The sequence below is a fragment of the Pelophylax lessonae genome (assembly GCF_965119305.1).
Source record: "Pelophylax lessonae genome assembly, chromosome: 1".
NCBI lineage: Eukaryota > Metazoa > Chordata > Amphibia > Anura > Ranidae > Pelophylax > Pelophylax lessonae.
This window is the reverse complement of record NC_138768.1, coordinates 537,884,984-537,909,685: the sequence shown is the minus strand read 5'-3', so window position 1 is coordinate 537,909,685 and position 24,702 is coordinate 537,884,984. Positions and strand designations below refer to the sequence as shown.

General features: G+C 41.7%; 1 protein-coding gene across 2 annotated transcripts in view; it reads right to left on the bottom strand.

Moving 5' to 3' along the window:
• Positions 1 to 24,702, bottom strand: part of ANTXR2 (ANTXR cell adhesion molecule 2) — a 370,587-nt gene that overhangs the window by 335,112 nt on the left and 10,773 nt on the right. For both annotated transcript variants that reach the window (XM_082263608.1, XM_082263607.1), the window contains exon 3: positions 3,775 to 3,846. In XM_082263608.1, coding sequence (XP_082119734.1) covers positions 3,775 to 3,846 — 72 coding nt within the window. The remainder of the gene's footprint in view (positions 1 to 3,774; positions 3,847 to 24,702) is intronic.

Here is a 24,702-nt window from a genome sequence, read left to right as displayed (position 1 = left end):
CAAATTTGCTGACATGTTTTTACTATTAATGCATATAATGTGACACAACCACAGATACACTTAACTTCCAGATGTATTGTAAACTGTATTACTTAAATAAGCAGAATCAGATCAGGATTAATTAAAGCATAACCACAGAAGCAAATAAAATTGCTTGTCTCAAACAGTCTGATATATGAGCATGGAGATCGGTGACAGCACATTAGGTTTGAAATGCTTGTTTTCTTCCGAAATTCATGAAGCAGTAACTGACAATAATAAAAAAACCCTATAATTAAAAGAAGTTAGGATGCGTGGGATTCACCATATGCTAAAAAACAATTTACGTATCTTCCTGTTTATGTCTGACACCAATCCAATAAACTTCACAGAGCATGGATGAAGCCAGATTGCAACATTCTTTTTCTGAGAACACACGCTATGCCAAAGCTTGAGCCTTGTTCATGTATGATGACATTTTCTGTGTATACCTATGCACTGGACAACACATGCATACTTAATTATTCTTCCGTGAGCTATCATATGTTAATTTATTAGGAAAAATAAATTGCTTGATTGTTCAAGCATTGAAGAGCAAAACAATGTTAAATGCCTTCTGCTTTCATTGTTAAAGGAGCAACACCATTGTACACTGGTTGCTGTCAGGGGTCAGCCAATAGGGTGGGTGCCTTTCTTTTTTTTTTCCAAAATGGGTGCCTTTCTGAAACCTGAATAGTGTCAGGGTCTGTCTTGGCCGTTTCCACTGAGCGCATGGTACGGTTCTGTATGGTACGCTATTTTTGCCGTTTCCATTGTGAATGGTACCCTAATTCCGAACCGTACCGTACCACTTTTTTGGGACCCTTTCTTTGGGGTACCAAGCACATTAGTACCGTACCAACAGGGTGGAGCTACACTCTGCAGAACTTTGATTGGTTGACAGAGAATTGTCTATCACAGCTTTCCTGCTACACCACGCCTATCATGAAAGGGTACTATTGGCAGTGGAAACGCAAGGTGTACCGTTCCGAACCGTAACGCACTGAACCAAACCGTACCGTACCACTCAGTGGAAACGAGGCATCTGAGAGCAGTCAATGCAGCAGTTATGTAATCCTCATTACTGATCTTGGCCTTGGGACAATGTTATTTAGTACCAAAAGTCGAGTGAAAGAAAGAGGCCAGTTTTTCAGCAGCAGAGGTTACTAAAGTACAGATCACTCTAGTTAGCCTATTGATGGAATGGCATCTTCTGTTCTATGCAATAACATGGCCATTGTGGGGGTCAGATACTAACGCTAATGAGACAAATGTTGAACTATGCAATACTCAATTGTTTTAGTTAAAGCGGAACTATACCCATCAACCTAAGTGTCCTTTCACACGGGCTTTCCGCCCGGCGGACTCCGTTTTGCTCAGCGGGGATCGATCCGGCGACGCCCGCTGAACAGGCGGATGACAGCTCCGTCTCCACTTACTTTGCAGAGATGGAGCTTTCAGATCCCCGCTCTCCTCTATGGGGGACCGGAGGAAAAGGGACCGCCTGTCCGTTTTCATCTGATCTGATCCTTCAGATGGATGGAAAATAGGGTTTCCATCTGTCTGGATTTCACGGACCACATTGGATCGGAGAGCAGTGGAAGTCAGTAGAGATGTCACCACTGACATCCGCTGCCCCATAGAGGTACATGGAACTTCCGATCAGGTCCACCTGAAAAAACTGACAGGCAGGCCTGATTGGAAAGCTCATGTCAAAAGGGCCTAACAGTTTCCAAAACAGTTACAGTCAAGGCATGCTGAGAAATGATAATTGTCACAGTTTCCTTTGCTCCCAACTGAATTATCAAGCAATCAAATGGCTGGTGTCATAACTGATCACATGTGCAACACCATGGCAACTGCAGATTAAAGGATAGGTGGGTTTAGTTCCGTGGCTCCCATAGGTTAAAACATTTTATTATCATTTAGTACTATTTCCTTAAGCTGATTGGACTATAATGCAAAAGGGAGTCCCAAAAATAACCTTATTAATTCAGCAAAGATTAAGGTGCAAAGCAAAATGAAGAAAAACAATTTTTTTTTTTTTTTTACTACTACAAACCTAAATGCATATAAACCCAAAATCTATTTTTTTGTATGTTTGGCATTATGATGCAATAGGGGTTTATTTACTATAACTTGAAAGTGGGAAATCCTGTGCAGCTGTGCATGGTAGGCAATTAGCTTCCAACTCCAACTTGTTCAATTAAGCTTTGACAAATAAAACCTGGAAGCTGATTGGTCCCATTGCAGAACTGCACCAGATTTTGCAAAATGTTAACAAATCAACCCCTCTGTGTACAGTTTTCTATACGTAAACTGTTTGCTGCATATCTATACTTGCCTTGAGATCCTGCCAGTAACTGCGCATACTATTGCAGGCTGACAACATTAAAGCGTTTGTTACCCCAACACTTCATATTCCTGATATGTTCCTGTATGAAAAAGTATCCAGTTCTCTTTGTATTGTTTCCTTTGTGTAAAATACCTGGTGTTCCTGTCAGTCCCCTTGCTTTCCTATTAAAAACTGATCACACTAAGCAGGAGAACACACTCTGGTCAGTTCTCTAGCTGTGCTGGGAACTCAGTGTACTCTCCTCCAACGATCAAACTTGTCCTGACATGCCCCCACTCCACAGCCATTCACTGGGGAGATCAGTGTTCTGCTGCTTCTCCTCCCCCAGCTCCTATGCAGCTGAGAACAGAGGGAATGTGATCACTTATAAAAAAAAGGAGAAAGGGTATTTATAATGTTTTTTTTTCCATATCTATACATAAATGTTTTTGCCTTTCATTTCTATTTTAAACTAAATGGGTTATTTTACAAGGTGATAGTTTACAATCACTTTAACCCACTGCCTCTGGATTAGCAGCAGTATTTTCAGCCTGCTGTGCAAGCTCATTCGGTTGGCTTTTTGGCTGCCTATCAGTTCTATTAGATAGGCAGTACAAAAGCCAATGAAATAGCTTGAATAGCAGGCTGACAACACTGCTGCCATTTCAGAGGCAGTGGCTTAATGTTGTCAGCCTTCAAGGAAACCGTATAGTGTGAGAAATGATACCAAAGATATTGTAAATAGGTTTATGGTTTCCATTAACTTTAAAAAATATGAAACCTGATTGGCTGCAGTGGACTACTACATTTTTGTCTGTTCTTTTTACAGTTTGCACTGCTTTTGTTAATTAGTCAATTTTTTTGGCCAGTTTACCTTCACCACACTGCCTTTGCTGCTGCAGCTTTTCAAACTTGCTCCTTTCTTGTATCTTCACACTGGACATTCAAACTGAAGCATATTTCCAAATGCTAACTGTCCCAATTAGTCTTCACAATATAATAGATGAGTAGAGGGAAGGTACAAGTAGATAACCTAATCAAAAGGAGTCACAATTGGTGCGATTTCTCTAAAGCTGGCCAAACACTAAATAATCTGATTGCACAATTTCTGTAAAATTCTTATTTATCTTTACGAAAACGATGCAAAATCAAACCATATCTAAAAGATCTAATTATTTTGCATTCATATGAACAGGCCCTTCAAGTATATAGTTGTTGATAGATCTACTAGACATTGTTTAATCAGATTATATAGTGTACGAGCCTAAGGGAACAATTTGTGGCGACTATGACCCTGTTGCTGTTCAAGTAACCCCAATAAAGACAGGTAAGACTCATGTTCCTTCAGTCATAAATTTGTTTTGTTGTTTAAAGGAGGTATTTTCCTCATAAATCAACTGAAATCGAAAATATAGGCTTACCTTACAAATCTCTGGGTTAGACTTTCCACAAATTGATAGATCTCTATCCAGTTATTTGCCACACTCCCCGACCTAAAATAAAAAGAAAAGGCACATTAAAAAAATATATATATAAAAGCACAAATATATATATATATATATATCTATATATATATATATATATATATAGATATATATATATATATATATATAGATATATATATACACTGTATAAATATATATATACACAATAAATTGTCAAAAGTGCTTTGTGCACAGGTCCAAATCATTTGGTGGAGGGAGATTATGGTGTGGGGTTGTTTTTTCAGGGGTTGGGCTTGGCCCCTTAGTTCCAGTAAAGGGAACTCTTAAGGCGTCAGCTTACCAAGACATTTTGAACAATTTCATGCTCCCAACTTTGTGGGAACAGTTTGGGGATGAACCCCTTCCTGTTCCAACATGACTGCGCACCAGTGCACAAAGCAAGGTCCATAAAGACACGGATGAGCGAGTTTAGGGTGGAGGAAGTTGACTGGCCTGCACAGTCCTGACCTCAACCCGATAGAACAACTTTGGGATAAATTATAGTGCAGACTGTGAGCCAGGCCTTCCCGTCCACATCAGCGCCTGACCTCACAAATGCGCTTCTGGAAGAATGGTCAAACATTCCCATAGACACACTCTTTGTGGACAGCCTTCCCAGAAGCGTTTGGAGCTGTTATAGGTGCAAAGGGTGGGCCAACCCAATATTGAACCCTAAGACTAATGCCCCATACACACGTGCAGATTATCTGCAGACTTTTGTCTGCAGACTTACCTTTTCTATGTAGTGCAAGCGCCTGCCGGATTGCATACAAATTGAAAGTGTTTAGGTTTGACCTCATATTATATGGTTTTGGTAAGTCTGCAGACAAAAGTCTGCAGATAATCTGCACGTGTGTATGGGGCATTAGACTGGTATGCCATTAAAGTTCATGTGCGTGTAAAGGCAGGCGTCCCAATGCTTTCGACAATATAGTATATATATATATATATATATATATATATATATATATATATATATATCAAGGCTGAGAGTAAAAAGAAGTGTTAGACAGACAGACAGATAGATCTAGAAATATAAAGTAATACAATATAAAAAATAGTGTACAGAATATTGGATCATCTGCAGGCTTATGGTTTAGTGTCTGGCTCCCTTGCGGATCTATTGTACTATCTGAGATACTGACTTTGAAAAAGTAGGCAGATCCAGAAAACAGATACACAAACTGCTGCATGCTTGTTCCAGGTCTATGACTCAAAAGAATTAAAGTACTACAGCCATGGAACTAGTATTTTTAGAATGAGAACAGCAATGACAGCCTACGGGTTTCCCTCTCTAGTAAGTTTTCTTTACCAAAATATCAGAATAGACATAAAGGAATTGCTATTGTCCACTTGGTTTTAAAGGTACAAGCTCTAGGAAAGTCATCCATAGCTTGTCTTCAAGTCAGCAACTCACAAAGTAGAAAAGCCAGGATCAATATGGTACCCAGAGCCTAATCAATAGATGTTTTCAGATTTATGTCCTCAAAAGGTTACCTTTAACCACTTGCCGACTGCCGCACGACTATATACGGCGGCAGTCAGCCCCTCACAGGCAAAATGACGTACCGGTACGTCACTAGCCTGTGAGGCTCTAGGGAGCGAGCGCACGCTGCCGGAGGCACGCTCCCGCTCGCTCACGGACCCCCCCGCGCGTGTGAGCTCGGGATCAACGGTTACTCCGGGAGAAAGGCAGGCGGCTAATGTAAACAAAGCCTCCTGTCTTTCTCCCCTGTGTAACAGCAGAGATCATACGGTCCTGCTATGTAGGACCGTAGATCTCTGCTGTTACATGAAAAGCCACATCCAATCACAGTTATAAACACACCCCTAGGGACACACTTAACCCCTCCCTCTCCAATACAGTTAACCCCTTCCCTGCCAGTGTCATTTTTACAGTAACAGTGCATATGTATAGCACTGATTACTGTAGAAATGTCACTGGTACCCCCAAAAGTGTCAAAAATGTCAGTCAAGGGTCTGATCTGTCCGCCGCAATGTCGCAGTCCCGCAAAAAAATCGCAGATCGCCGCCATTACGCGGTAAAAAAAAAAAACAATAAAAATGACAAAAATCTTTCCCTTAGTAAACACAATAACTTTTGCACAAACCAAACAAAATACGCTTATTGCAATTTTTTTTTTACCAAACATATGTAGCACAAAACAAATTGGCCTAAAATGTTAAAAATTTAGATTTTTACATTTTTTTTTGGGGAATTTTATATAAAAAATGTGAAAAATATTGTTATTTTTGCAAAATTGTCGCTCTTTTTTTGTTTATAGCGCATGATCAAAAAATTGCACAGGTGATCAAATACCACCAAAAGAAAGCTCTGTTTGTGGGATAAAAAGGACATAAATTTCATTTGGGTACAGCGTCGCACGACCGCGCAATTGTCCGTTAAAGTCACACAGTGCCGAATCGCAAAATAGGCCCTGGTCAGGAAGGGGGTAAAATCTTCAGTTTCTTAAGTGGTTAAAGGGTTACTGTACATTTAACATTAAACCCAATCCCACTAGCTTTGTTCCCCTTCTGACCAAATTGTGAAAAACCACCACCAACCTCACATACAGGTAAACAAGTGTTCTCAAAGGTGCTGCCTGACAGGAAGTGATGAAACATTAGGGGCGTGGCCACACAACGTACCAGTGGATTGATCGGGTGAATGGTGGTGAACAGCGGTGTCTCTCTGTATCATGGAGGACAACACCAGAGCCCACGTGAGCACCCCAATCCCCTTCTATATGCTACTATGTGCTTTACAAGATATGTTAACTGTACATGCAATATTAGAGGATAATTGATTTTAATAAATAAATGTTATTACACCAGCGGGGCCCTTTTTGTTCTCTTTCATATATGAGCAAGAGAGGATTGCCTAATCAAAGGAGTGTCGGTGTTACCCTTGTCCTGATTGCCACAGTGGGATATCTGTGCGCAGATGGCCTTTTCCATGAGAATGGGAGGCAAATAGCTGGGGTGAGTTGCTGGGCTGAGGGGCGAGCAGCACGGAGGTGGTGGATCTCCCTGGTGTCTCTTTAATCAGTACACAACGGGATTTCATCTGGTCATCCTATTGTCACTATTCTTTAATGATCTGTGAACACTGCACTAGTGTAGTGGATGAGAACTGTTTATATTACAGGTATATATAATTTTTCACCCATTGGAGTGACACACAGTGGAAACTGACTATTTTTCACTTGCTTATTATGGTTTGATTATTTTTCACAGTGGAAGTTACTTTTGCTGGTCATTTTACTCTTGATTCATTTCACAGTGTTTGAATGCACACACATATTTATATATATTTTTTTGCCCGGCTAGTGGGATATTTTGATCACTATTGTATATTGATTTATTTTTAAAGCTGCGGCACCATTTGTTGATTGCTTCACTTTTGTACACAGTAGTTGGAAGCAGGACCTGATTTATTAGCACGAGAGCCTGCCTAATTCGAGTTAAAAAATGTAATATATTGCAGCTTACCAATCAATAAATGTGGCGGCTGCATTCATTTTCTTTTCTTAGGCTTTTCCCCCTGATGATCTGGAAATTAACACACCTCCTGTATTAGAGTCCCCATTCTGAATACAGGAGCACAGGGGCAACTTTGGACAGCAGCATTGTCAGTTTGGAGGGAGGGGACTGTTATATGTACTGGCAGATTTGGACATACTAACAAACTGAAGCCAAACTCCAGCTCACACTGCAGTTACACAAGCAGTTAGAGCAACAGTTTTTTTTTTTTTTTCTTTTGGGATAAAGGTTTTACTTAAATTAATACAATCTGACCATTGTTAGTATCCATCTCAGAGCCGGTTCACACTGAGGCGATCCGACTTCAGGGGGCGACCTGTGAAGTCGCGTGCACCGCTGTGCACCGCGACTTCGGTGCGACTTGCGGGGACTTCACATAATGGAAGTCAATGCAAGTCGCTCCGAGGTCGCCCCAAAGTAGTACAGGACCCTTTTTCTAAGTCGGAGCGACTTGTGTCGCTCCTATTAGAAAGGGTCCTGTACTACTCAATGGACCGCGACCTACCACGACTTGTCAGGCTGACAAGTCGCGCTAGCCTGAATGGGCTCTTAGTGGTAAATGGTTTGTCTCAGCCCTCAAACAGCTACATTTACAGGAGAGCTTGTTCTGTTGAAAAACAACAGACTTACTGGCAGGATCACCAGATGAAAATAAAGGAAAGAAAGCCTAAAAAAGAAAATTAACACAGCTGCCACATCTATGAATTGGTAAGCTACAATATAGTAAATGTATGCTTCTGGATTATAAACCAATTTAACCACTTCCATACAGAGCAGTTTGACACCCTTCCTGCCCAGACCAATTTTCAGCTTTCAGCACTCTCACACTTTGAATGACAATTGCTCAGTCATGCTACACTGTAACCAAACAAATTTTTTATCATTTTTTTCACACAAATAGAGCTTTCTTTTGGTGGTATTTGATCACAACTGGGGTTTTTTTTTTTCGTGATATATGCAAAAAAAGAGCAAAAATTTTGAAAAAAAAACACTTTTTTTTAGTTTCAATTATAAAATTTTGCAAAAAATTAATTTTTCTTCATACATTTGGGCCAAAATGTATACTGCTACATGTCTCTGGTAAAATTAACCCAAATTAGTGTATATTATTTAGTCTGTGTGAAAGTTATTGAGTCTAGAAGCTATGGTACCAATTACTGAAAATTGATCACACCAGAAGTACTGACTGCCTATCTCCTTTCTTGAGGCCCTGAAATGTCAGGACAGTACAAATACCGCCCAAATTACCCCTTTTTGTAAAGTAGACAGTCCAAGGTATTTAGTAAGAGGCATGGTGGGTATTTTGAAGTTGTAATTTTTTCCCACAATTCTTGGGAAAATGAAGAAAAAAATTTTTTTTTCTTTTTTTTCCCACAAAGTTGTCAATTTATAAGCTATTTCTAACACATAGCATGTACACAGCAAAAATTACACCCAAAAATACATTCTGCTACTCCTTCCGAGTATGGCGATACCACATGTGTGAGACTTTTACACAGCCTGGCCACAAAAAGATACTCCACGTCCAAGAAGCACCTTCAGGCGTTCTAGGAGCATAAATACACATAAAACTTTCTTACTACCTATCACACTTTTAAATGCCCTAGAGCACCAATACAATGGAAAAGTCCACAAAATGACCCCATTTTGGAAAGAAAACACTCCAACGTATATTCTATGAGGCATTATGGGTCCTTTGAACATGTCATTTTTTTCCACAGGTTTTTGGAAAATGTGGGAAAAAAATGAAAACTTTTTTTTTTTTACACAAAGTTGTCAATTTATAGGATATTCCTAACACATAGCATGTACACAGCAAAAATGACACCCCAAAATTCATTCTGCCACTCCTCCTGAGTATGGCAATACCACATGTGTGAGACTTTTTCACAGCCTAGCCATATAGAGGGGCCCAACATCCAAGGAGCATCATCATGCATCCTAGCCACTTGCCTAGGCCTATTTTTGACATTTGGTATTTACAAGCTAAAATCAGTTGTTTTGCTAGAAAACTGCTTAGAACCCCCAAACATTATATATTTTTTTTTAGCAGTGACCCTAGAGATTAAAATGGAGATTATTGCAATATTTTTTATCACACCGTATTTGCGCAGCGGTCTTCCAAACGCAATTTTTTTGGAAAAAATTCACTTTTTTTAATTAAAAAATAAGAAACCAGTAAAGTTAGCCCAATTTTTTTCCATAATGTGAAAGATAATGTTACGCCGAGTAAATAGATACCCAACATGTCATGTTTCAAAATTGCGCACGCTCACGGAATGGCGACAAACTTTGGTACTTAAAAATCCCCATAGGCGACAATTTAAAAATTTCTACAGGTTGCCATCCTTGAGTTACAGAGGAGGTCTAGGGCTCAAATTATTTCCCTTGCTCTAACGATCGCGGCGATACCTCACATGTGTGGTTTGAACACCGTTTACATATGTGGGCGGGGTTTCCGTATGCGTCGCTTCTGCGCGCGAGCTAACGGGGACAGGGTGCTTTAATTTTTTTTTTTTTTTTTTTTTTACTATTTATTTTATTTATTATTTTTTATTTTTACACCGTTTAACAAAAAAAAAAAAAAAGGATCATTTTTATTTCTATTACAAGAAATGTAAACATTACTTGTAATAGAAAAAGGCACGACAGGACCTCTTTTTTGTGAGATCTGGGGTCAAAAAGTCCTCAGATCTCACAAGTACACTAAAAGATATAAAAAAAAAAAAAAAAAAAAAAAAATTAATATATAAAATGAAAAAAAAAAAAAAAGGACCTTTAAACCGGTTGCTAGGCAACAACATTTTCCGTAGCCCCGGTCCTCCAAGACCATAGAGTCAAGTGAGGGCAAGCTTGCCCTCACTCGACATCCTGTCTGTGAGGATCCGGGACCGGATCGTTTTCCCCGCTGCCGGCGGGTCCGGTAAGCGGGGAAAAGGACCGGACGCGGCGGGAGGGGGGGGGGGCACCTCTTCCGCCATCCCAGAAGGGTGATCCCACGGCGAATCCGCCGCTGGGACCACCCTTATCGGAAAGCCAACCGTCCACCGTTTAAAAAAATACCAGGGTTATGGCAGCTATCTGCTGCCATAACACCGGTATTTAGGTTTAAACGGAGGACGTATATAAACCTTTTTGGACTTAGACATGGTGGCTGTATGAAGGGCGACAGGTACTCGGGTACTTTGTTGGGCAGGTGACAGGTACTCTGGTACTGATGAGCAGGTGGCAGGTACTCGGGTACTCCGATAGGCAGGTGACAGGTACTCGGGTACTCTGATGGGCAGGTGACAGGCAGGTGATAGGTACTGATGAGTAGTACTGATACTGATAGGTGATACTGATACGTGATAGGTACTGATATGTACTGATGAGTAGTGATGGGTACTGATGAGCAGGCGGCAAGTACTCGGGTACTTCAGGCGTCAGGTACTCTGATGAGCAGGTGGAAGGTACTCGGGTACTCTGATGGGTAGGTGACAGGTACTCAGGTACTCTGATGACGGGTACTCCGTTGACAGGTACTCAAAGTACCCGAGTATCCGTCATCAGAGTACCCGAGTATCCGTCATCAGAGTACCCGAGTACCTGTCATCAGAGTACCTGCGTACCTGTCATCAGAGTACCCGAGTACCTGTCATCAGAGTACCCGAGTACCTGTCATCAGAGTACCCGAGTACCTGTCATCAGAGTACCTGCGTACCTGTCATCAGAGTACCCGACTACCTGTCATCAGAGTACCCGAGTACCCGTCATCAGAGTACACGAGTACCCGTCATCAGAGTACCCGAGTACCCGTCATCAGAGTACCCGAGTACCTGTCATCAGAGTACCCGAGTACCTGTCATCAGAGTACCCAAGTACCTGTCATCAGAGTACCCGGGTACCTGTCATCAGAGTACCTGATGGGCTGGTGACAGGTACTCGGGTACTTTGATGGGCTAGTGACAGGTGCTCTTTATTGGGGGGGGGGGCAATCAGTGTGTTTGGGGTGCACTGTGATTGGTAACTAGCTGTTACCACACTCTCTTCCTCACACAGGATCAGTGTGTGAGGAGGAGAACACGGTGACAGCTAGTTACCGTGTTCTCTGTTGACATTTGTGACCGGCTGTGATTGGACACAGCCGGTCACGTGGTAAAGAGCCAATTTCATTGGCTCTTTACCTAGATCGGGGATCGACTCTGTCCGAGGGACGAGCCTCGTCCCCGATCGCTGCTCTGCGCGCCCCCGGGGGCGCGCATTGCAGAGAGAACGAGCGGCTCGTGCTGGAGCCGCTCATGTGATCGGCTGTGATTGACACAGCCGATCACGTGGTAAACAGCCAATTTCTATTGGCTGTTTACCTTGATCAGGGATGGGCTATGTCCGAGGGACGAGCCTCACCCCCGATCGCCGCGCTGCGCGCCCCCGGGGGCGCGCAGTAGCAGCTAGAGCGGGCGGACGTCATATGACGCCCGCCCGGATCCGTACAACCACCATGCCGACGTCATATTACTATGACTCGGTATGGAAGTGGTTAAGTAAAGGTAAAATATGAAGGTCATACTAAAAACACAATAGTTCTCCTTTAATGGAAGAAAGGACGATAAATTTAGTACTTTTATAAGCATTTGGGACCCTTGGATTAAACATGGCCTATCACCGGGTTTTGAGGAACAAGTTCTGAATGCTTGGTAGTTAAGACTTATATTTTATTTACTTTGTATTAACCTTTGTGGTACAAGTTCTATTCTCGATGTCCTCTCCTTTACCCACTTTACCATACCCACACCCTGCTGACTTCTTCCTTTTCCCTTTCCCCCCCCCCCCCCCCCCCACAGCCATGTTCTGAATACCTTCTAAAAATCTTAATATCTCAGAATATCATATTAATAATTTACCTTTTTCTTTTGTTCCTTCCTTTTGTGCAAACTTCACTATACAGTATAACATTTATAATACTTCTGTAACAATAACAGTATTTCTACTTGTGTTTTTGTTTTGTAACTTGCTTTATGGCTGTTTTATAAAACTCAATAAAGGAAAACCAACTGGAAGAAAGGAGATATGAGGATGGTTGTGTACAGATATCCCAGCAATGTTATTAGGGCAGCGCCCTCAGCATCAGCTTCCTACAGCACTACACACAGCGCTGGGCTGCTATTATAATTCAACAAATGACACATGCACTGCTGGCTTTCAAAGCATTAGCTGTTTTAACTATTGCATAGCCTGGGGTTTTTTTTTTAAATCTAAAGAAACTAAGCAACCAGCCCTGAGTGTAAAGTTACAAAAACAATCTACCCTGCTAATTTTTGTATCCTTTTTGGGAGAATTAGGATTTTGCTATTTCTATATTTTTTATTTTTAAGAGATGCTTGCTTCTTGGAAGGAAAGCAACGGCAAACCTAGAAAACATTATAAAAAGCAGAGACATCACCTGACCGACAAAATGCCATATAGTCAAAGCTATGGTATTCCCAGTAGTAACCTATGGCTGTGAAATTTGGACCATAAGGAAGGCTGAACGCTGAAGAATTGATGCTTTTGAACTATGGTGTTGGAGAAGACTCTTGAAGGTCCATTGGGTGGAAAGAAGATCAAACCAGTCAATCCTGAAGGAAATCAAACCTGAATATTCATTGGGAGGACAGATACTGAAGCTGAAACTCGAATACTTTGGCCACCTAATGCAAAGAAAGAACTCATTGGAAAAAACCCTGATGTTGGGAAACATGGAAGGACAAAGGAGAAGAGGACAGAAAACAAGATGGAAAGATAGCAGCATCCAAACTATGAACATGAAGTTAAGCAAGCTCCAGGAGGAAGTGGAGGACAGAAAAGCCTGGCGTGCTATGGTCCATGAGGTCACGAAGAGCCGGGCTTGACTAAATGACTCAACAACAACAATATATTGTTTTTAGGCCACATGCAGCCCTCTAACTCCTTCTTTGGGGCTTCTAGAATGAGGCTCAAACCTGTTCTCCAGTTGATAGACTTCATCTACTTATATAATTTTGCAGCTGGATACTTCAGGAAATGTTTTAGGCATTTTTGATAGTACAAATTAATGTATGTTTCAATTGTTACTACAAAGTAAAGTATCAATTAAAGCAGTAGATTAATAAAAAATAAAAAATAAAAAAATCCTGCAAAGTAAAGGTATAATGTTCTAGTATTCATCACATACTAGCACATTATGAAAGAGTTACCATGAAACAAAGCCCTCCAGTGGTGTTCTGTCACCGCTGACAGGGCTTTCATCTTCACCCGGTCTTCCTTCGGGGTTCGTGGGCTGTGGGTGCATGAATGGCTGAGCCGCGATGACATCACTTCTGCGCATGTGCGTGGGATTCTCTGTAATGGTACAGAGCTCTGAAGGGATGGCACAGGTATGTCGTTCCTTCTGAGCGCATGCGCCAGTGACGTCACCAGCTGTTGCTCCCTAGAATATCTCCTAAACCTAATATTCATTAAGGCTGGGTTCACACTTATGCAAAGTGGATGTGGGTTTCCCCGCATCCAATTCACATGACAGGAGTGTGACTGTCTCTCAATGGAGCCAATTCATACATCTCCGGGGTGGGGGGAGAAAATTACACAGGGGTCCTGTACATCTTTGGCTCTGTTTCAGGTCCGAATTCAGGTAAAACTTCGGCCTGATGTGTCCCTGAAACAGAGAACAGGGATGCACCGGACCCCTGCTGTCAGACGCACCAGACCCCTGCTGTCAGACGTGTCCGAATTGGGTGTGAACCTTGCCATAACCTACAGGAAAGCTTTATTATAAGCTTACCTGTAGGTGAAAATCAAAATAAAGACTTTATTACCACTTTAAACCTGAGGTTTAGTATTTTTTGTGGGGGGGGGGTACACAAAACATTAATTATGTGTAATGACGTGTGTCCCATTACCTGCATGCTGCTGCTTCTTGTTAAAATCTTCCCTTCAGTGCCTCCTTCAAAGCCACCAGATATTGCTTTCATCAGCTACCTTCTGCTGCTATGAGAGTTAGCAGCCACCACTGCTAGTCTCAAAGGTTGCACGCTTGTGTGCCCCCTTGCGCCCTCTCCGCCATTTACCAGTTGCAATTGGAGGACATGATCCCTCACTACCCATCCACAAAATGCAATATATTGTGGGAGAATAGTAGTATGAGCTCTCTAAATTGCAAAAAGTGGCACAACATTTCAGATTAACAGCATTTGCACAGTACAAAAAGACAGTCACAAGGGTTAATCTGGCTTTGAAGGGAAGCGTGTAACAAGAAGCAGCAGCCTGAAGGTAATGGGGTACACACTAGCACACATTATTGCTTTTGGTGCTGTATACAAAAAAACTCTAAGTAGATATAACGTGGAAGATTTTTTCCACTTAATTTGGACCTGTGTTCAATTTGAGTTTGCCATGCTTGTTGTAGAGAGACATGATCCATTGTCTTTCCTGGTGGAGGAAACCAAGGAAATCAACCCATCCATTATTGGGGAGAGGTAGACCCCTTAATAGGGATGCGATTTGCGTTTGGGTATTGCATGGTTTTGGGTGAAGCATGTTCACAGTTTGTGGCTCCTGTAAATTAATACAGGGTTTTGCCAGCATATTAAAGCAGAGTTCCACCCAAAAAGTGGAAGCTCCACCTATCTGCTCCCCCCCCCCTCCGTTGCCACATTTGGCACCTTTTTAGGTGCAGGGGGGAGCGAATACCTGTCAAAAACAGGTACCTGCTCCCACTTCCGTGTAGGGGCGTCGTGGCTACCTATGTCATTTGCAGCCCCTCCTCCTTCTCCCCGCTGCCTTCTGGGAGACACACAGAGGTCCCAGAAGACCATTAAGAAAGTGCAGCGCCACTCCAGCATGCGCAGTAGGAAACAGGCTGTGAAGCCGCAGGGTTTCATTTTCTGTTTCCCTTAATAAGGATGCCGGGGCCTGCACCTAGAGCCAATGGACGGGTTGGCTTTGGTTGCCGGCATCGCGGGCTCCCTGGACAGGTAAGTGTTCTTATCTTAAAAGTCAGCAGCTACAGTATTTGTAGCTGCTGACTTTTATTTTTATTTTTTTTATTCAGGCTGCAACTCAGCTTTAAGCAAATAGACAAAATGCCCGTAGGCTAGATTCACAATTTATGCGGTGCAAGTTGTATCCATTTTGCAGTGCAATTTGAACTAGTAGCTGCAGTCCGAGTTGATGAGGTTCAGATGCCATTCTAATGCATTTTTCATTTGGATACGGCTGCGATTTATATCCTAGGCTCTGATCACATCCCTGAATCTCTCTCTCTCCCCAGGAAGATGTCATCTATGACGAAACGCGTCGGGAAGGCGTGCTGACGTCACCACGTGATACCCGGAAGTCGGGCGGCTGTGTCCTGTGGATTCTGCCGTTTACAAGCTCTGTTTTTTCTCGTACACATGTGAGTTTCATACCTTATTTAAATAAATATTTTTGCTACATACTTCACTATGGTGGCCCTTATCTTTCTATGGTGAATTGCCGGAGAGTTGATTACCCGTGCTGCTTCCATTTACCATGATATATACCACCTGGCTTGGCTGGCAGGAGAGATTCGAGAGGGATCAGTTGGAGCGGAACGGATTCATAACCTTAATGGTTTATCTTGAAGGGCCTGATTACATATTCCATCTGGTAAGCGCATTAGCATGATTTTGACACTTTGGCACCGTAGAGGAAGAATCACATAACTGTGGTGGAGGATTTCTGTTTCCTTGCACATCAACACTTACTGTTTTGGACTTTCCATTTCTTTATTTGCATTTATGATATATATTTGTTTGGCTATCTTATTCATATACGGGGGCTAACTTTACTGGTACCGAGGCAGTGATCCTCTAATGCTTGATTGCTTATTTAATTATTTTTTTGCTTGATTGCTCACTGAAATTTTTTTTTTTCACAATTTATGTATATGTTGCATCAACATTCATCACTTTAGCGCAGCTTTATTTTTGATATTGATCTCATAGATACCGGCTGAAACCTACTGGAATTGTGTTATTTTGGGACAGATCAGCGTTTTGGATGCAGTATCCATTCAACTCTATCCACCTTAAAATCGCACCACAACCCACTAAACTTGCACAGAACCCTTTTTCAAATCAGAACAGATTCACACTGCGCTGAAAGGCATGCTATTTCACTTGCCTTGCGATTCCATGCATTCTGGAATGCATCAGAAATAGCATAAGTGTGAACCAGGACTTACTGACCCTTGAACGTATGTCAAATTGTTTAGAAGAGCCTATAAGGGAGTTTTTGGATCATTCAGCTCCTAACTATAAAAGGATGGGTTCCAAGCAGCCATATTGACAATATGCTTTGCCGTGATAGGGAAAGCATAGAAATGCTGCTGTTAAGTGCTTAGGGAAAGACTAGTGTAAGGCTTGTTGGCACTAGATGGTCTCTTAAAGTAGATGTCATTTTTTACTGATGTCCTGTAGATAAAAAATGTTGTGTATCTTGGGGAATTTGGGGGTCACAGTAGGGAAGGGTTGCTCCTAATGTTCTGCAGCTTCTTTATAGCCTGTGCCTGTCCACATGCACTACAGTGATTTATTGATGCATGTGGTTTTTTCATGCACATATTTCCTAATTGTTGTTGGATGTAATTGATATTTTTACAGCCTGTTCCTTTTCACATACTGCACACTACAGTGAAACAGACTGCATGGGGTTTTACAAGGCATAGTTGCTATTTGTTGCTGACTACAATTATGTTTTTTTTTAAAAGGGCCGTTATTATTAGTGACAATAGTGGGCTATGCCAGTGCAATGTGGATCAGCACAGAGGCTTATAGTCTATTTTAGGAGAACATGTGACACAGGTTATTTAAAGACAGGAGATTGTGGGAGACCGGCACAGGACATTGTCATATCATACAACAAAGTGCCTAAACAAGAACCTTTATTTCAGTATCACCAGATGTTATTTTCATGAAAGCTAGCCATTGAAATAAAAATAGGCTTTTCAAGTAATATTATCATGTTAAAGCTTGTATGATATTTTGTTGGTTCAGTTTATCTCCATTTTAAAGTCAGCCTTGCTATTTTTCCTGTGAAGCCCAGTCTGAAGAACTGGCAGGGAAGGAATAACAGCATGGACCTGTCTGCCAATTTCCTGTGTACATTGCAGCTTTTGCTCATTTTTGGGGAAAGGATTCAGAGACAGTTCACAGGCATGGCTGCGGGACTCGTTGCTGTCACAGAATATAGAGGAGCTAGTGTTAAGCTGCTCTTCATCCACTAGGAGATGAACTGAGGACATGGACTGCTAGAGACTCTGAGGAAAATGCAGAGGATTGTGGGAGATGTAGTCCCCAAAGAGACTTAGCCTGCACTACAGATTTGATTTAAACTTTAACTCCAAGTGGCCGTGAGGAGGAAGAGTATTCTTGGGCTGAGTAGAGAGAGGGAGAAAGGGAAAATGACTTGCAGAGAGACTGGGGCTGGGAGCAGACTTCTGCACCTGAGTGAAAGAGGGACACAGTGGCAGCCATCCCAGGGCATTGGAGGATACCATGAATGCTGGTGGAGCCTGCTGCCTAATTGAGGAGCCAGTCCCTGAGGACACGACCAGGCTACGCTTTGCCAGTGAGCAGAAGGAGATCCCCTGTGGATACAGAGTTGTTAGAGGCTACTGGCAAACCCTGCATTGCACCTTACTAAAAGAGGGACAGAGTTGCCTGCAAAAACTTCAGGGGCAATGCATGCATCAGCTCTTGGAGGGAAAATACACTGGGCACTCCACCACAACAGTTGGGCCCCAACAATCTGACAAGCAGAAGAAATAGGGTAGCATACTACTGACAGTAGTTGTGATATAGATATATATATATATATATATATATATATATATATATATATATATATATATATATATGGTTATGCTTTATATCAGTCATTGTTTCTGCAGCATATTACTCCTATTGCCTAATTGCCAAATTGACAAAGGATATATTTCTTACTGTTTCTGCAGCACATTGCTTCTATTGCTTAACTGTCCTAGTATATTTCTCTTTCCCTTTAACCATTGCAATATAATTCTCTTACCGCTGATTTATTACAGTATATTTCTTCTTTTGTTTACCTTATTGCCATATACATGTTGTTCTGTGTATTTGCTGTAGTTTTACCAATTGCTGAGTCATTCTTGGTTTTATGCACCTTGAGCAATTGTGGTGTATATACTGTACAGATATCTGCAAAAAAAATTCCTCTCTCTGCCAGGTGTGTCACTGTGTGTGGTGTTGTTCGTAGAGTCATGGGCACAGGAACAGAGACTCAACACATCAAGTGGCTCCTTCAGGGGGTCCAAATTTGCACTTCTGTATAATCTGTGATCCCTTAAGTGAGAAGTAGGGTTAAAGCTCTTCGACCCTACGTCTCCTGGGGATCACAGGATTGCACTTTGTTCTGCACTCCTGTGACCCATATTCAGCCAACAGCGAGCTAAAGCCCGCTGTCAGATGACATCACTCAGTCAGTCCAGACTCTGGAGAGATCCCGACTTTATTGTTGGAATCCATCCAGATGCCTGACCGGCAGCTGGCTCAGCTTCTCAGCCTGTTTCTGAGAGGCTGAGACAGCCGCTCCTGATCCAACCCCCTCCACAGTCTGATGCTCCAGCAAGCATTGGAAGGGCAGAGCAGAGAGCTGGTGACTGATAGTTACCGGCTCTCTGCTCACTGAAGACTGAGAACTGAGTGATCAGCAGTCTTTGATCGCTCAGTTCTGTATGTAGAGGCAGCAGGTGAGAGATACAGCATTGAATGCAAGTGTCTGAGCTGGCAGCCTCATTTTGCTCCGAACCCTTATTTTTGCAAAGGGATAAGTTGGTGACGGTGTTGAGACTTAGGAATTCCTTCTTGCCCAAGAAAAGTACCCAGTTTAAATGGCTGCCTCTACCTTTGTTTGATTGTAAAAAAAATAGTAATGGCAGTTGGGAAAATATTTGAGCCTGGACCAGTGTATAGCTTTCAGCACTATCAGCGGTCCCACTCCCCCTTCATTTCTACCATTTGTTTGTTTAATGTGCCACTGCCACAGCCTGTGAGCTTTTAAAAATGCTAGTTGCCTGGCTGGCTTTGCCTGGCATGAGAACGTCTGCATTGTCAACCCAACATGCAGCAAATGAGCATTAGAGAAAAGTCTGAAATCCTTATCTCTGTGCTTTTTCTTAGTCTTAGTCTTTCAGCGACTCTGAAAGTTTTGCAGCCAATGCATCTGTAAGACAGCCAAGTAACTAAAATGTTCTTTCTTTCTACTTTAACCATTTCTGTCTTGATCTTCTCCCTGTGTGCATCACAGCAAAAGTTTAAGTGTCTCTGAGTCCACTGAACTTTTGAAAGTTTGTTTCCTCTGAAGGTTTTTTTTTCCATCATATGCTGAATTTGAATTTCATGGAATTATGACTGGGCTACTATAAATAACATATCAAAAAAGAAATGGAGTTCTTCCAGAAATAAATAAAATGAGAACACGGGGTTGCGCCTTTCCTTATTAAAGAGCAATATGTTCTGTACAGTTTCTAATAGCAATTACATTGCAATGTTTTATTCTCTGGCACTTAAAAATATATATATTAACACAGTGTTATATTTCATTAGAATACCCACAAGCTGGTTGTAGGTCTGTGGTAAGAAAAGTGGTACCCCACATATTTAAATGTACAAGCCTCTGTCGGTCAAAAAACGATGTTTCACATTCTATCATGTGCTCATATCATGTGACCTCCTGAACCACAAGCCAGCAATTCTCAGTATCCTACTCAAGATTCTGAGAAGATTGATGAGTGTTGGACAGAGAAATGTATGTAGTCACATCTGTATGTAACTGGTGAATCTAAAAGCGCTATGGCATAACAGAATAGAAGAGGAACGGCGAGTCGAAATCCAGTGGTAATTGCTGGCAGTTACAAAATTCAGTGTCGAAATAAATTCATGTCTCCTCTCACTTGAATGGCCATAACACACAGCAATTATAATAACAGGGAAAAACCATGCCAGCACATTTACAAAACCAGCAGATGGAAAATTCATAGTAACTGGACACATAAATAAATATAAAGAAAGCTTTTTAGGACACGATGGTGCACACCTACAGCCTCAGCTTTTCAAATGACTCTGATATGATATATTGGATTTGAAGACATAATACTAGCAGTAGCCTTAGCGATTGTGAAAAGCTATTTCTAAGAGATGTGTTTCTTGGCTGCATTTTTACATTTTGAACCCATGAATATCAAAAATGGATATGTATTGCTGATACAAACTGAACGGGTAAATGGAGGAGGCATTTTATACATCAAACATTTACTGATGATTATTATTTATGATTAAGCAGATGTATTGAAAAAACAGATATGAACCCCCTAGAGATGGGACTTTGGAGGGCATAAAATAATTAATAAAGTGTTGATAGATAAATCAACAATCAACATTTCAGCAGTATACTTTCTTTTTCAAAGCAGATATATTGGATGTACACTGAACACAATATTAAATGCAACACTTTTGTTTTTGCCCCCATTTTTCATGAGCTGAACTCAAAGATCCAAGACTTTTTCTATGTACACAAAAGGCCTATTTCTCTCAAATATTGTTCACAAATCTGTCTAAATCTGTGTTAAGCTGGATACACACTATACAATTTTTAGATTTTTTTTCTTTAGATTTTCCAAAACCATATAAAATGAGGTCAAACCTAAACACTTTTAATTTGTATGCAATCAGGCAGGCCCTTCTACTACATAGTTGAAGGTAAAGCCTCGTACACACGCAATGATTATCGGCCGACTGATCGGCCGTCTTTTGTCCAGTGTTGTTGTGTTGGTTGAAATGTGCTCTAGACTACATAACAACCAACTTCAGAAGTGATGTCATGTGCTGGTTTACTTTCGTGTGTTTTTTCTTCTCTGAGCATGCCCAGTCTTGCTCATCAGATTTTTGTCTGCCGAAATCTGTACTGACGGAAAATCGGCCGTTCTGTTGACGGCCAACAAAAATTTTATAGCATGCACACCAGATTTTGTTCGGCCGAAAAGTCGCAGTCGGTTGTCGAAAGCATCATACTAACAAGCCGAAAATCGACCGATCGGATGTTGGCCGAAAATTCACGGCCAACTATCGATGCGTGTGTACGAGGCTTAAATCTAAAGGAAATCAAACAACAAAAGTTGTATAGTGTGTATCCAACTTTAGTGAGCACTTCTCCATTGTCGAGATAATCCATCCACCTCACAGGTATGGAATATCAAGATGTTGATTAGACAGCATGGTTGTTGCACAGGTGTGCCTTAGGCTGGACACAATAAAAGCCACTCTAAAATGTGCAGTTTTATCACACAGCACAATGCCATAGATGTCACAAGTTTTGAGGGAGCGTGCAATTGGCATGCTAACTGCAGGAATGTCCACCAGAGCTGTTGCCCGTGAATTGAATGTTCATTTCTCTACCATAAGCCGTCTCCAAAGGCGTTTCAGAGAATTTGGCAGTACATCCAACCGGCCTTACAACCGTAGACCACCTGTAACCACGCCAGCTTCGGACCTCCACATCCAGCATCTTCACCTCCATGATTGTCTGAGACCAGCCATCTGGAAAGTTGCTGCTACAATCGGTTTGTATAACCAAAGAATGTCTGCACAAACTGTCAGAAACCGGCTCAGGGAAGCTCATCTGCATGCTTGTCAACCTCATCGGGTTTTCGACCTGACTGCAGTTCGTTGTCATAACCGACTTGAGTGGGCAAATGCTCACATTCAATGGCGTCTGGCACTTTGGAGAGGTGTTCTCTTAATGGATGAATCCCAGTTTTCTTAGATCTTTGAGTTCAGATCATGAAAAAATGGGGGCAAAAACAAGTGTTGCATTTATCATTTTGTTCAGTATATATATTGTTAGAAGTCATATTGTGTGACAGCTTTTGTGTTCAAATGCCATTTACACCTCCAGCTGTAAAGATTGCTATCTCGGCCTTTAAAGACCTGTTCCTCTGAGGAGCCAAACTACTGGAAGTTACAAGCCTATGTGAACATCTATTAGCATATCAATGAAGGTCATCAGAGACACAGATGAAACTTCAGAGAAAGTCCCACCTATCTTAGGCTATATAAATTGTATTATAAGTCCTTAGCCAGTTAGAGCAATTGTTTGAAACCAACACTATGTTACTGTATTGCTCTCCAAACATGTCTTTCTACCTACATGTTTGTAAAATAAATACATCTATTTTTCATTCTGGCTTCAACAGTCGAAATGTTACTGAAACCCATAAGTTTTGAGGCTTCCCCTACACAAACAAGGTTCAAGAGGTAGAAAGGGTCTTTTGAGCTAAATGGTTTATACACACAAGCACTCAGAAAAGCATTTCTTCACATCACATTGCAATGAAAGGAGATTGCAGCATCTATGGATACTGATGCTACAGTCTTTATTTCATGCTCCAAGCAAACCAAAGTTTGAATTTAGCCGATTGTGTACTCAGTAATTACATGGGCTCACTAACAGAGTAATCTGCAGTTGTTTCCAGCCACTAGCATCAGAAACTGCCCAATACATCTATAGTTCAGAGTAGATTTGAATGGAGATGCAGGAAAAATGCCAGCTTGCCTCCAATGGAAAAAGTAAAACATCTGGATTGCTCATACCATTTAAATATGCTTATCCTTTTCACGGTACATACTAAACCACTTGAGGACCACCCTACAGCCCCCCAGATATACTGCGGCAGGACAAGCCTTCCTGCCTGAACCGATGCACCTGTACGTCGGCTCATGCCCTGGGTCTGGGGCGCGCATGCGCTGCCGGCGACCCACTCCCGCTATGATTGGACACATCTGGAGCCAATCAGTGGGTCCTGGTGAACGCATTGTCTGCTTGGATCCACCTATCGTTCAGAGGAGAGGCAGAACAGCGGTCTGCCTATTGACGACCGCCAGCAGTACATATACTGCGACAAGTCGGCTCTGTCCCGCGAAACAACGTAATTGTACATTGTTTCATGGGACTGCTAGTGGGGGGCGCGCACACACCGATTGGCTACAGGGGGAGCCAATCAGCGGGTCCGGCAGCCGCGATTGCCGCAGGCACCCACGATCGCTCCCCATGGAGAGAGAATGGCGGTCTGCTGTTGTAAATACGCCAGACCATTGTTCTGTCAGTAATAAACACAGGGATCCTGTGTTCCTCTTATTAGAGTGTTCATTCAGTGAATACAACCCCCACACAGTTAGAAAGCACCCCCTAGGGACACATTTAACCCTTTGATCGCCCCTGGGTTAACCCCTTCCCTGACCGTACATAACAGTGCATAATGTTAGTGCTGATTACTGTAGAAATGTCACTGGTCCCCCCAAAAGTGTCAAACATGTCAGTTAGGTGTCCGATCTGTCTGCCGCAATGTCGCAGTCCTGCTAAAATTGCTGATCACCGCCATTGCTAATAAAAAAATGAACATAAATAACATGATATAAATCTATCCCCTAGTTTGTAGACCCGATAACTTTTGCGCAAACCAATCAATATACACTTATTTGGATTTTTGTTACCAAAAATATATAGCAGAATACAAATTGGTCTAAAATGATGAAACAATTAGATTTTTTTTATTTTATTGGGAATGTTTTATAGCAGAAAGTAAAAAAATTTTTTTTTTTTTTTCAGAATTGTCGCTCTTTTTTGTTTATAGCAAAAAAAAATAAAAATCAGTGATCAAATACCACCAAAAGAAAGCTCTATTTGTGGGGGAAAAAAAGGACATCAATTTGTTTGGGTACAGCTTTGCACAACCATGCAATTGTCAATTAGAGTAACGCAGTGCCATATCGCAAAAAATGGCCTGGTCATTAAGGGGGAAAACCTTCCGGTCCAGAAGTGGTTAAACAAGGCAGACCACTGTTCTGTCACAGAGGAAGATGGAGATCTTGTGTTTCTGCTAGGCAGAAATATAGATCCCTGTCTTCCTCCAGTTAGGCCACCCCCACACAGTTAGAAATCACTTCCTAGGAGCACACGTATCCCCGTGATCGCCTCTGATGTTAATCCCTTCCCTGCCAGTGTAATTTATACAGTGACAGTGCATTTGTTTTTTTAACACTGATCACTGTATTGGTGTCACTGGTCACCAAAAAGGGTCACATAGTGTCAGATTTGTCAGCCACAATGTCACAGTCTCATTAAAAGTCTCTGAACATCGCCATTACTAGCAAAAAAAACTAAAAAAATAAAAATTCCATAAATCTATAACTTTTGCGCAAATCAATCAATATACGCTTTTTGGGATTTTTTTTTACCAAAAATAAGTAGCAGAATACATATTGGCCTAAA